At 40.3% G+C, this 14,362-nt stretch overlaps 1 protein-coding gene across 1 annotated transcript in view; it reads right to left on the bottom strand.

Annotated features, from left to right (window-relative positions):
• Nucleotides 1-4,199: 4,199 nt before the first annotated feature.
• LOC142159135 (Y+L amino acid transporter 2-like) overlaps nt 4,200-14,362 on the bottom strand; it is a 35,411-nt gene continuing 25,248 nt past the window's right edge. Inside the window, exons 9-10 of the mRNA XM_075213759.1 lie at nt 9,528-9,711; nt 4,200-7,921 (exon numbers count right to left, since the gene is read on the bottom strand). Coding sequence (XP_075069860.1) covers nt 7,848-7,921; nt 9,528-9,711 — 258 coding nt within the window. The 3' untranslated portion in view covers nt 4,200-7,847. The remainder of the gene's footprint in view (nt 7,922-9,527; nt 9,712-14,362) is intronic.

Here is a 14,362-nt window from a genome sequence, read left to right as displayed (position 1 = left end):
TGTTTTTGGGGGTTTTCTTTAAGTATAAAAAAATTACAACAAAACTATTTGTAGCACAGGTAACCCGTTATAAGGTCTACATTAGGTGTTTCATGTAATATAGACAAACATTTATCATTTTAAAGATACACTAGCGTAGGAATGTGACTCACAAATTTGGTTATTTGTCTGTTTGGTAGATGACGAGGGTGTATTTCTCCATTGCACGGACCTCTGTGGCCAGGGCCATCTTAACAGCATTCTAGGCCCCCGGGCAAAGCAATGCACTGGGGCACTATCTACACAACCACTCACAGGAATAGAAATGTAAATTATTACTACAATTAAGCTTTTATTTATTGGTACCTCCAACAAAGTCAGTGTTTAAACATTAAAATCATTATAGAGATTAATCCACACAGACATTCGGACAATATAACATGAGCCTTAAAGTTGAAAAACAAGAAATTCAACATAAAAATGGTACTCAGTAAATCATACAGAAATGGCACAATATGAAATTACTATTATTTACTAAAGTGTTCAATACAAACATTTGCGAAATCTCTTTGCAGAGAATTGCTTTATAATTGGCTTGAAGTCAGTGGTCTTCAGGATGTAGTTAAAGCCAGTTCAAATGCTGCTGCCCCATTGTGCTGCGAAGCTGATTTTTGTAAATCAGTTTAAGTCTTGAAAATGAACGTTCTCCTGCACAGTTGGTCACAGTCATGTACATGAACACTGAGTGCAATTTCCGGAATAATATACTGATATGTTTGCAAGCCTATGGGGTCCCTATGCTCGTGGGGCCCTCGAGCAACTGTCCAGCGTGCCCAGCATGTCCATATGTTAAGACTCCAACTCAACCTCTCTCACTTCTGGCTTCGGTGAGTGGATCAGCAAACGGATGTATTCGCACATGCAGGTATAATAATAACATGTACATGTAGTACACGTGCAGCAATGTAGAGTTACCAGTGTTGTAATGTATGGCCATCTTTCTTGATGACAATAAATGAGGAATTTATTTATAAATTCTAACTTCGTACTCCAGCACAGTTCACCTAATTTTGTGCTTTACACAAACTGAAGTTCTCAAGTAACATAGTAACATAGTTGATGAGGTTGAAAAAAGACACCAATCCATCAAGTTCAACCTATTATGGATCTCCTGGGATCCCTCACTTATATTTGAAATTGATCCAGATTAAGCAACCGCCAACCTGTTTCAATTGTGAAAATACCCCCAGACCCAATATCACCTCCTTCATTTTAATTAACGGTCGTATCCCTGGATACACTTTTCTGCAAGAAATTGTCTAACACTTTCTTAAACATATCTATTGAATCTGCCATCACAGCCTTCCCTGGCAGTGAATTCCATATCTTGACTGCCCTTACTGTAAAGAACCCCTTCCTTTGCTGGTTGTGAAATTTCCTCTACTCTAACCTTAGGGAGTGACCACGTGTCCTGTGTATAATGCTTGGGGTAAAAAATTCACATGAAGGCTTTCTGTATTGACCCTTAATGTATTTGTACATAGTAATCATATCTCCTCTTAGACAACTCTTTTCTAAAGTAAACATGCCTAAACTGGCTAACCTTTCCTCATAACTTAATGACTTCATACCCTTCATCAATTTTGGAGCCCTTCTCTGAACCCTTTCTAGTTCCAAATTATCTTTTTTATAGAGTGGTGCCCAGAACTGTACTGCATATTCAAGATGAGGTCTTGTCAACAATTTATACAGTGGCAAAATTCCCTTGCATCTATACCCCTTTTTATGCATGCTAATACTTTATTTGCCCTTGCAGCTGCTGCTTGACATTGAGCACTATTGCTAAATCTACTGCCTAAAAGCACTCCCAAATCCTTTTCCATTATAGAGTCTCCTAAATTAATTCCATTTAATTTATGGATTGTGTTTGATTGTTTTTGATCCCTTAATGCATAACCTTACATTTATCTGTGTTTAACCTCATATTCCATTTGGCTGCCCAATCCTCCAGTCTCTCTGTAGAGAAGCTACATCTTGCTCTGATATTATTACCTTACAGAGTTTAGTGTCATCTGCAAAAATAGAAACTTTACTCTCTAAACCATCATCAAGGTCATTAATATATACATTAAAAAGGAGTGGCCACTGCACGGAACCTTGAGGTACTCCACTTAAAACTTTTGACCAATTAGAAAATGTTCCATTTATCACAACTCTCTGTTCCCTTTTCTCTAACCAGTTTTTGATCCAAGTACAAATGTTGTTTCCTAAACCTAGTTCCCTTATTTTGTAAATCAACCTCTTGTGAGACACTGTATCAAAAGCCTTTGAAAAATCTAAGTAGACCACATCTACTGTGCTGCCCTGGTCTAAGTTCCCACTAACTTCCTCGTAGAAACTGATAAGTTTAGTTTGACTTGACCTATCTCTCACAAATCCATGTTGATTCCCACTAATAATCTTATTGTGCACCAAGTAATCCTGAATACTATCCCTTAATATACTTTACAGTAGTTTCCCCACTATTGATGTCAGGCTTACAGGTCTATAATTTCATGGTTGTGATCTCATCCCCTTTTTAAACAACGGCACCATATCTGCTATTCTCCAGTCCCTTGGTACTGAGCCTGATGAGATTGGACCTATGAAAATTAAGAATAACGGTCTAGCTATTTCTGAATTGAGCTCCATAAGAACCCTTGGGTGTATGCCATCTTGACCTGAGCTTTATTTATCTTAATATTCTTCAGCCGCCTTTTGACGTCTTCCTCTGTCAACCAAGTATTAATTAATGGTACGGTTTAATTTCCATTTTTATGTATCATTCCTACCATGTGTTCCTCTCTAGTAAATACTGAAGAAAAGAAAGTGTTTAATACCTCTGCTTTTTCTTAGTATCATTTATCAATTCACCCATCTCACTTCTTAGGAGTTCTATATTATCTTTCTTAATCATTTTGGCATTTATATACTTAAAAAAACTTTTTGGGGTTTGTCTTACTTTCTTTTGCAACTTGTTTTTAATTTTCTAATTTAGCCAATCTAATTTCCTTTTTGCATGTTTTATTACATTCCTTGTACCTATGGAAGGACTCCTCATTCCCTTCAGAATTAAACAATTTAAATGCACGCTTCTTACTTTGCATTTCTTCCCTTACCTTTTTATTTAGCCACACTGGTTTAGACTTAATTCTTACATTTATTTCCCATAGGAATGAACTTATACGTGTATGTTTCCAACAACATTTTACAGTATTTTTTCCCTCAAAAACTTTGTCCCAGTCTATGCACTTTATAGACTCCTTTAGCATATTAAAATTTGCCTTTCTAAAGTTTAAAGTCTTATATGATCCCTTATACTGTTGCTTCTGGAAACTAATTTCAAATGAAACCATATTATGATCACTATTTCCCAAATGTTCCCTTACTTAAATATTTGATATTACGTCTACATTGTTTGTCATTACTAGGTCCAGTATAGTCTGGTTCCTAGTTGGTTCCTCTACTAATTAGGACATGTAATGGTCTTTTAGCGTGCTCAGAAACCTATTTCCCCTAGCTGTACCGCAGGTCTCAGTACTCCAATCAATATCCGGATAATTAAAATCCCCATAATTAAAACTTGACCTAGTTGTGTAGCCTTTTCAATTTGCTGTAGAAGTTGGGCTTCCTCACTCATACTAATATCTGGCGGTTTATAGCATATCCCTATCAGCAACTTCCCTGAACTTTTTCCTCCGTTGGATCTTTCCACCCACAATGCCTCTATATTATCACCAATATTCTCGTAAATGACTTCCTGCATACTTGGTTTTATCTCTGGCTTAATATAAAGACATACTCCTCGTCCCCTTTTTTTAACCCTATCTCTCCTGAAGAGAGTATAGCCTTCCAAGTTGACTGCCCAGTCATGTGTATCATCCCACCAGGTCTCCGTAATACCTATAATATCATACTGTTCATTCATTGCTACCAGTTCTGACTCCCCCATTTTACCTGTCAGGCTTCTTGCATTTGCAAGCATACACTTAAGTCTATTGCCTCCCTTAGGTATTTCTTTTTGCTTTAAAAAGGGCCGCTCCTTATCAGCTATGCTTCCCTTTCCCCCCTCTCCACCCCCTTGACTCTTGTTAAATTCCTCCTTACTACTCTCAATGTCTATCCCATAAATACTTGCTTGCCCCTCCCCCCCGGAGCCTAGTTTAAAATCTCCTCCAACCTTCTAACCATCCTCTCCCCTAGCACTGCAGCCCCCTCCTCATTCAGGTGCAATCCATCTCGACAATAAAGATGGCAACTGACCGAGAAATCAGCCCAGTGCTCTAAGAATCCAAAACCCTCCTTCCTACACCAATCTTTTAGCCACGCATTAACCTCCCTAATATCCCACTGCCTCCCTGGACTAGCGCGTGGCACAGGTAGTATTTCCGAAAATACTACCTTGGATGTCCTTGCCTTAAGTTTGCGACCTATGTCCCTAAAATCATTCTTTAGGACACCCCTTCTTCCTCTAACTTGGGCATTGGTGCCAACATGTACCAAAACCGCTGGGTCATTCCCAGCCCCTCCCAACAATCTGTCCACCCAATCCGCAATATGCCAAGCCCAAGCACCCAGTAGACAACACACTGTTTGGCATGTATGGTCCTGGTAACAGATTGCCCTGTCTGCCTTCCTAATAATTGAATCCCCTACTAACACAGTCTGCCTGGGTCCCTGAGTAACTTTGGTCCCCTCTATGTCGAAGAGACCGTTCCCCTGGTTGCTAGAGGAAGCAGTCTCACCCAACTCTACCAATTCTGAACTGCCTTCCACAGTATCTTCATCCAATCTGTCTCTTCCTCCCTCTGCTACCCCTAGTAACTGTTACCCAGCTGCCTACCTGTGCATCCTCCTTTGTCTCTGCTCAGCTAACGCATCAACGGTGAGCTGTAAATTCTGCTCCAGGTTGGCAATGTCTCTCAATGTTGCAATGGTCTGCTTTAGATCAGTTACCTGGGCTTCCAAAGAGACCAGTAGCTCACATTTCTCACAGAGGTGTAAACCTTGGAACAATTGCTCCAAGTGTGCATACATATGACAAGATATGCATTGAGTGAGATCATCAAGCCTGCTACTACTCATCTTATTATGGCTAATCTAACTTCTTATAGCCTACAGTGAACTTGAGAGTACTAACCTTTCCTAGCCACTTTTCAGATTAAACCCCTTCCTGGATTCAACTCCTTACTGGATCTAACTCCACACTTTAAACAAACAGCACCTGAAATCAAACAGCAGTTGGGCTGTCACTCTTACTCTCACTTATCGGTCACATCAACTTACTCACTCGCTCTGGATAACAATTCACCTCTTTCTGTCCTCATCTGAGCGCAGGACCCTCGCAATGTATAGTCAGAAGCCTCACAAATATTTCTAAGTGAACACCCATACTCACACTACTCACAGACAGGACAATTTAGAAATCTTCTGACCTGGTGGTAGTCTTTATTTCACATTCCTGACTCTGCATCATCACAGGGTTCTCTGTGTTCATTGAGTTTTGCTCTCAAACCCAGTCATACATGAAGATTGACAACAGTTTGAGCTCACACAGCAGTTGGGTTCACTCAGGATTACTCAAGCAAGTCAGAGTTGAAAGGGATACATGACTTGAATTAGCATGGCACAAAAGTTGGCCCATAACTCAAGGTCTCCAAGTCAGATTTAATGATGGCATCCTCACTTTTGAGTCAAGGGGGTATATTTACTAAACTGTGGGTTTGAAAAAGTGGAGATGTTGCCTATGGCAACCAATTAGTTATCATTTATTTAATACATTCTACAAAATGACAGCTAGAATCTGATTGGTTGCTATAGGCAACATCTCCACTTTTTCAAACCCCCAGTTTAGTAAATATACCCCAAAATGTTTTAAGCCCTTGGTTTCTCCAAACACGCCCATCAAGGCATTATATTGTCTTGCATATCATAAGGGATAAGACATTTGCACACATACACTACAGGGGGTGTTGCATGTACAGTGGCTGGATTAATAGAGAGAACCTCTTATTTCCTTTTGGGCTTGTACATGAATTTTAACTTTTTTTAATACATTTTATTTCATTCACAATTAAACTGTCGAACCAAGGTTTTATATACAAACAATCTCCATTAAATTGTTAACCAGGGTTTTCTTTAAGTAGAGAAAGGAAGGACGGGGCATCAGAAAAAGGGAGGGGGGAGGGCAAAGGAGGGGCTATTGATGGTAATAGTAATCCTTCAGTCTACCAGCATAAGGTTAGTGTCACACCGGAGATATTTTCACATTGATTATGTCAGTAGGAATCAAATTATAATAGCTACAAATGTTCTCCCACAGACATCTATTAAATGTTACTGAAGGATGACACACTAGCGATTTGCCTATATCAATCTGCTGGCTGCTGCTGCTAACAGTGATTAAACCGCATTTGGAAAATACAGCTCTACTGAAATCAATGCTATATGACAATTACCTGGCACACAGAGCGTATTCACTACAGTTAAGCAGCATATTTTAGCAGCTTTATACCTCCGCATGTCAAATCTGGAAAGGGCCAGAGAAATTATCAACATTTGGAGTAGTGATTTTCAGCTCATGAAAATAAGCTCAGTGATTTCCGACTGTGGAAATCTGCAGGTAAAACACTGTCGGTGTGGGAGAGCACTCTACCTGTGACACCGGGAAGGAAGGTTTGTTTGCAGCTTTAACTATATTGTGTTCTGGGTGCACAGGGCCACCATCAGGGGGGTACAGAGGGTACTGTTGTACTGGGCCCGGGCTCACCAGGGGTCCCGGTACAACAGCGCAACACAAACTTAGTTTTCTGTTTTGCACATAAGTTAAATACTGACTTTTTTCATGTAGCACACAAATACTTGATAGCTTATTTGTACACTGACATTTAAAGTTGCTATCTGTGTGCTACATGAAAAACAGACAGTATTTAACTTATGTGCAAAATAGAAAACTAATCTGCACCCCTTGCATTGTAACATGGTTTTGTCCAGGAGACTACTTACTCAATTGATTTACTTAACTTCCCTTAATGAAACAGGCCCATAGTGATTATACTTACTTCATAGTGATTATTACTACATAGTGATTATACTTTCTACATAGTGATTATACTTACTACACCATGGAAGTGGTGACTGCTGTCTGATGAAGAGATACCTGGGAACGAGGGGAAGTGAAGGGGCTCAATGGTCTTCAAGTGACATTGCTGTCTTTGTGGATGCACTAAATAATGTTTTAGGTTCCGAAATGGACTAGGGGAATGTTTTGCAGATATTTAGAACTAAGCTAATACCCCACAAATTACGAATTAAAAACGAAAAGAGACTGTATGTAAACGTGGACCTCAGCAATTCTGGATTTCCACTCAGTTCCTATAAAGAAGAAGATCTTTGACAACTAATTTGATCTCAATAACAATAGCACAAATTACAAAGTAATAAGCGAATACAATAAAAAGAAAAAAACACCGTACACAGCAAAATTGGGTTATTGCATACTTCAGGGAACACAGAAATCATAAAACAATTATTAATAATATCATACAAGTTTATACAGTGCAATCTGTGAGGGCATTAAAGCTGTACAAATACAGAAGTATTTATATAGATAGTAATATAATGTATTCCCACCTGTAAGTTATGTGGATATTGACTTCTGATATCCTTAATAATTTACAGTAAGTGATGTATTATTCCTTCTAATATAATACTTTAATACACATCAGAACTCACCTAGTATAAGTGATGATTTCAGAACTTATTGTTTATACAGATATTATTTACAGGAGTTTATACATAGATAAACGTCACTTGTGCACTATTGGACCTTATATTTTCTTCTCTTCATCCAGGTCTGTCAAGCAGCAGTTGCATAAGATTTGTATGTATTTTGTTGTCCATGCTGAAAAAGTAATGTAAAAATGTCACTATATATTGACACATTTAAGAGCTCAATATAAACGTTGTGAATTTTATCGCTGTATAAAACATAAAACAAAATATTTATTTTTATGAGGTTTTTTTTGCACTCAGTAATCAAATCAGACTCAATCTGTTCAACGGAATCAAACATATTGAGGTTTAGCTTATTTGTTGGTGAGATTTTACTACCCTGAAAACTCAGCTCTTCACACAAATTCCCAAAGCACCCTCTTAAGCTCTCTAGACTATTCTACCCAGACTTGCCAACTCTCCCGGAATGTCCGGGAGTCTCCCGGACGAGTGTGGCAATCTCCCTGATAGGAAGTGGGCAGAATTCGGTTTAAACGCCGCGATTCACCCGGAATCAAAATGACGCGATTTCGGCGCCCCGCTCCCTGCACGCCCACGCCCCAGCCGGCATCTCCCGGAAAAAGAAAAACAAATGTTGGCAAGTATGATTCTACCTGATTACCACCTCTCTACACAGTTCAATCAAAACTTACATTTATTCTCGTTCTATACTCAAACAACTCGCTGACCCTCTGACCAGCGTCACTGAGTGACTGGACACTACAGCCCCACGTCACACTCTTATATACTGAAAACTGTCTGGTCCAATGTGGCACTATGTGGCACTTAGGGTTTTTATTAAAGATTCTAAAAAAAAAAGGTGGAGGTATTGTCCATAACAACCAATCAGAGGCAGATTCAAGTCAGAAAATATCCACCTCCAGACCGGCCGTGAGACACCTCTCGTGGATATTTTCTGACAGAAGTAACACTGATTTCTGCTTGCGCCCCATAGAGGTGCGAGCAAAAAGGCGCGTTACTTTTTATTGTAGTAACGGTAATAAGGTGCAGCTGCGATGTGCTCCTCAGAGGAACATCGCAGCCAATTCAATCTGCCCCTAACTATCATTTTCTAGAATGTACTAGATACATGATAGCAGGAATCTGACTGGATGCTTTGGGCAATACTTCCATGTTTCCTTTTTAGAAGCTTTAGAATATCTACTCCTAACCTCACGTACGAGACTCTTTTCCAATGGATTGTAACCTTTCAAGCAGGGCACTTTTACTTCTTTGTCTGTCTGTTAATTCCCAGGGATAGATTTACTAAGCTGCGGCTTTGAAAAAGTGGGGATGTTGCCTATAGCATCCAATCAGATTCTAGCTTGCATTTATTTAGTACATTCTACAAAATGACAGCTAGAATCTGATTGGTTGCTATAGGCAACATCCCCACTTTTTCAAACCCGCAGCTTAGTAAATCTAGCACCAGTCTTGTTTTATTATCATCATCATCATCATCACCACCATTTATTTATATAGTGCCACTAATTCTGCAGTGCTGTACAGAGAACTCACATCATTACTGTGTTTAAAGCACTTTGGAGTATTATAGTGCTATATAAATAATTGTTATTAATAATAATAATAATAATAATAATAATAGTCACAACAATGTAGTCTCTGATATAATATAGCTCCAGCTCCAATGTTGTTATAGAACTGTAGTAAACCTGCTAGGCTGATGTTACACCTTTGTTTCACACTAGTCTTACAGTTGATAAAGTAATACTCACAACAAATGTATGAAAGGAATCTTGGTCTCTTCTCAACTGGTAAATAAACACCTAAGAAATAGGCCGGAATTCCAGAGAGTGCTATTCCGATGCCAATTAGTGAATTAATGGCATCACTGTACAGTGGAACGATAACGAGGAATAAGCTGCAGAGGCAATACACCACAGGGAAGAACAGATTGACCTAGAATGAAACAATAACAAAAAATACATTTACGTGTCTGCCCAGATACACATACACATACACACCACAAAACAAGAGGAATACATATACAATAATGTAAAATACTAATTCTACCACCATTCTCTGTATTATACAAAACTCAAAGAAAATGTTTAAGAAAGGGATGTGTTACAACCAATTTAGATATGTTGCCTGTTGCATTGAGATCACTGTTGTATATGTCAGTGTATTGCAGTTATCATCATCAGTTCTTCATTTAGATATTTATTTAGATATCAATCTTTTGAAGCAATCATGTCCCATGGCCCACCTGGTCATACCTGCTGGATGACACTGTTATAACTGGTAATCTGAGCAGTCTCACTCATTTATTAACCAAATTCCCTGCTTGCGTTAGGTAACTCCTGCCTGGACTACTGCAACCTCCTCCTCACTGACCTCCCCCACTCTCATCTCGATCCCCTTCGATCCGTCCTTAACGCTGCAGCTAGGCTTATTTTCCTCTCTCGCCGCTCCTCTTTTGTCTCCCCCCTCTACCTAGCTCTTCACTGGCTCCCATTCCCCTTCAGAATCCTCTTTAAGCTCCTCACACTCACCTACAAGGCCCTCGCCAACTCCACTGCGCCCTACATCTCCACCCCCCTCTCTATTCATGCTCCATCCCGCCCTCTCCGTTCTGCCTCTGACCGTCGCCTCTCTTCCCCCCTTATAACCTCCTCCCACGCGCGTATCCAAGACTTCGCCCGCGCTGCCCCCCTCCACTGGAACAAGCTCCCTCCCTCCATCAGAACTTCCCCTAATCTGTCCAGCTTCAAACGGGCCCTAAAAACCCACCTTTTTCTTAAAGCCTTTCTGTCTCCCACTTAACTTCCTACCTTATCTTCTGCCTCTGTCCCCCTACTCTCCCTCTCTCCCCTGCGTCTCTCTGTCTGTTCACCCCTCCCCTTAGATTGTACGCTCCTCTGAGCAGAGCCATCTCTCCTCCTGTTTCCACCACTTCTAACTCTGCTCTCCAGCTACTTAGCCCTCCTCCTCGAGGGTCCTCCACCCCACGTCCACTCTCGCTCCCTCCTCCCCCCTGGAAGTCTCCCTGTCTTACGCGCCCTCCTTCTTGGGCCCCGTCGTTTGCGGATGCTCCCTCCCCCTTCCCCGCCCTCTCTAGCTGTGCATTGAGCGTACTGAGTTGCTGTGTTTACTGTACTGTGCTGTCTCCCATTGTATTGTGATTTTGTTTGTCTCTGTACGGCGCTGCGGATGCCTTGTGGCGCCTTATAAATAAATATTAATAATAATAATAATAATAATAATAATAGTGGGTTCATTGGCTAAATTCACTGGTGATTGCATTTGTGCAACAAACATTCATAAATTAAATTTCAGGGCTACCTCTCTATAGCTTCTCAATACTAACAAGGCATTCTAATCCCCTATCGAGGTGGGGAGAGCAGCAATCACCATTGCAAGAGAGAAAATAATGTAAGGCAGGGGCTGGCAAGCTTTGGCTCGGGGTGGGCGAGACTTGCCTCAGTAGCCTATTACAGGAAAATAATGCAGGTGGCCCAGTGACTCAGCTCAAGGCAGCTCACTATGGGACCGGCCCGGGCCAGACCCTGGGCAGGGAGACTACGGGCATGACTGGTCTGTTTTGTTTTGCACTGGTCTTTGTAACATAATATCAGGCACTTTGGTTGGCATAAGGGTTAAATGCAGAGTATTGTAGGTGGCGGGATTGCACAGTATGGGCATGAGGTTGTTATGTTTGGTGCTCTGTGGCTAAGATTATTGCTTTACAGAGCTGGGGGACTACACTATATGGACAAAAGTATTTGGCCACACCTGTTAATTATTGAATTGAGGTGTTTCAATCAGACCCGTTGCCAGAGGTGTATAAAATCAAGCATCCAGCCAGGCAGTCTCCATTTGCAAACATTTGTGATACAAAATGGGTCGTTCTGAAGAGCTCAAAGATTTCAAGCGTGGTACTGTTATACGATGCCACCTTTGCAATAAGATGGTTCGTGAGATTTCATCCCTTCCGGATATTCAATGGTCAACTGTAAGTGATATTATTAGAAAGTGGAAGTGTTTAGGAACAACAGCAAATCAGCCATGAAGCGGAAGACCACGTAAAATCACAGAGCAGGGTCAACGACTGCTAAGGCGCATGGTGGGTAAAAGTCGCCATCGCTCTGATGTTTCATAGCTGAAGAGTTCCGAGCTTCCACTGGCATTAATGTAAACACAAAAACTGTGTGTTGGGAGCTTAATGAAATGGGTTTCCATGGCTGAGCAGCTGCATGCCAGCCTCACATCACCAAGACTGATGCCAAGAGTCGGATTGAGTGGTGTAAAACACAGATACTGGACTGTGGAGCAGTGGAAACGTGTTCTGTGGAGTGACGAATCACGCTTCTCTGTTTGGCAGTCAGATGGGCGAGACTGGATGTGGCAGATGCCGGGAGAACATTACCTGCCTGACTGCATTATGCCAACGGTGAAGTTTGGTGGAGGAGGGATAATGGTATGGGGCTGTTTTTCAGAGTTTGGGCTAGACCCCTTATCTCCAGTGACGACAATCTTAATGCTTCAGCATACCAAGTCATTTTGGACAATACTATGCTTCCAACTTTGTGGCAGTTTGGGGAAGGTCCTTTTCTATTCCAACATGACTGTGCCCCAGTGCACAAAGCAAGGACTACAAAGACCTGGTTTGATGAGTTTGGTGTGGAAGAACTTGAATAGCCCACACAGAGCCCTGACCTCAACCCCATCGAACACCTTTGCTATGAACTAGAATGGAAATAGCGAGCCAGGACTTCTCATCCAACATCAGTGCCTGACCTCATAAATGCTCTACAGAATGAATGGGCACAAATTCCCATAAAAACACTCCAACATCTTGTGTAAAGCCGTCCAAGAAGAGTGGAAGATGTTATTCCTGCAAAAGGGGGACCAACTCCATATTAAAGTATATGTATTTGAATACAATGTCATTACAGTCCCTGTTGGTGTAATGGTGAAGCGTCCGAATACTTTTGTCCATATAGTGTATCTGTGCGGAGTTTGTATGTTATCTCCATGTTTACATGGGCTTCTTCCAGATGCTTTAGTTCAGTTCAATAACATAATTAATACTTACTTGGTTTCAGACAAAAATGCACATGCTTGTGAGTTGGGAACTTATATGCTAATCCATTGTTATATAATTCATTTACTAAAGGAAGAAAAGACCTACTGTCAGCGAAAACGGTTCCTGTGTGTTCACCGGCAATAGGGTTATTCCTTGTTTTGCCCTAAACAACAAAGGATAACCACTGGCGATAACACTGCTGTTGCCGACAGTACGATGTGCCGGCTTCCTCTGGCTTTCAGCCAGTGTTAGCTTCATCGTGCCTTTGCATGGGGAAGATTATCTAACAAGTATTGTTATGGTACTTATGACGGCTACAGCAGATGTAAATAATTAAAACTAAAAAAAATTGAATATATATTTTTTTTAATCTTTAAAGAGTTTGAATATTTTTTTTTTTATTTGTAAAAAACATTTTTTTTACCTATTTTTTTTAACTTTTTTAGCTAGCCGGCTCACACAAGCGCATATCATATTTACATACACTCACTAGCCCAGTGAAACGGTAATTTAATGCTTCCTCTCTGGGCCAGTATTGCTGGTGGCAGCTGAATTTCACTCTTTATCAATGGGCCCCTTTCTCCGGCAAGTTTTTTTTTCATATATCACCATGATATTCCCCTGTTGCCGCAAATTATCAAAAAAAGTTTTAACGGGGCAGCTTAGATTGTAATTTGTATTATTTTTCGTCATACCATGTGAGCCAACCATCTGTCAATGTATCATGTAGAGTCAAAATAATGTGACCCTTCGTATCTGGGAATTTAGAACACACTGCCTAAGGGATCTACCCACTATTAGTCAGAGTGGGAAAAAAGTATTGTATGAAAACTAGTATGCAGAAAACAAAGTGATGTAACCCATGTCATGCAATCAGATGTTTGCATTCAGTTAATTAACTGCTGTAAAAAAATGACATAATCTGATTGGTTGCTATGCAGTCCAATAGGTTTTCATAAATGTCACCTGCTATGTACAAGCTGATCATAGGTGTGATAAGAGTAAACATATGGCAATTTGCTGACCAAATTATGCATTGATTTAATTACAAAATACGGCAAATTAAACCTAAATGTAGTGTTTCATTTGACTAATTCAATACCAATACAAAATAAACAATTCAATTGCTTTAACAACTTTAATACTATGGAATGGTTATTAATTGTAAGAGCTTGAAAGCAAAATCCATACAAAGTCTAATCAATTTGCTCAGCTTTAGAGGGTGGAATATTACTTGTCTGTTTTAATCACACAGGCTCACAATATTAGTCTTTTTTTATCAGTAAAAGAGTAGTAAGAAAATCACTTTCCACATGACAACGCTCTGTTCGTACATATGTTGTATTAATCCTCTATGGTCTTGAAACGTGATGTTGTTAGGCACAGAGAAGCATTATTAATCCTACTCCCTGCCATACACATCAGTATACACAATAGAATATTTCACCCTTGGCTTTCGTTCTTTCAGCCCAGTTTTGCACACTAAAGCTGGTCATTCAAGATGCTTTACTCAACTACCAA

This window comes from Mixophyes fleayi, chromosome 5 (genome assembly GCF_038048845.1).
Source record: "Mixophyes fleayi isolate aMixFle1 chromosome 5, aMixFle1.hap1, whole genome shotgun sequence".
Classification (NCBI taxonomy): Eukaryota; Metazoa; Chordata; class Amphibia; order Anura; family Limnodynastidae; genus Mixophyes; species Mixophyes fleayi.
The sequence above is the reverse complement of the archived record's forward strand: the minus strand, read 5'-3'. Positions and strand labels throughout refer to the sequence as shown.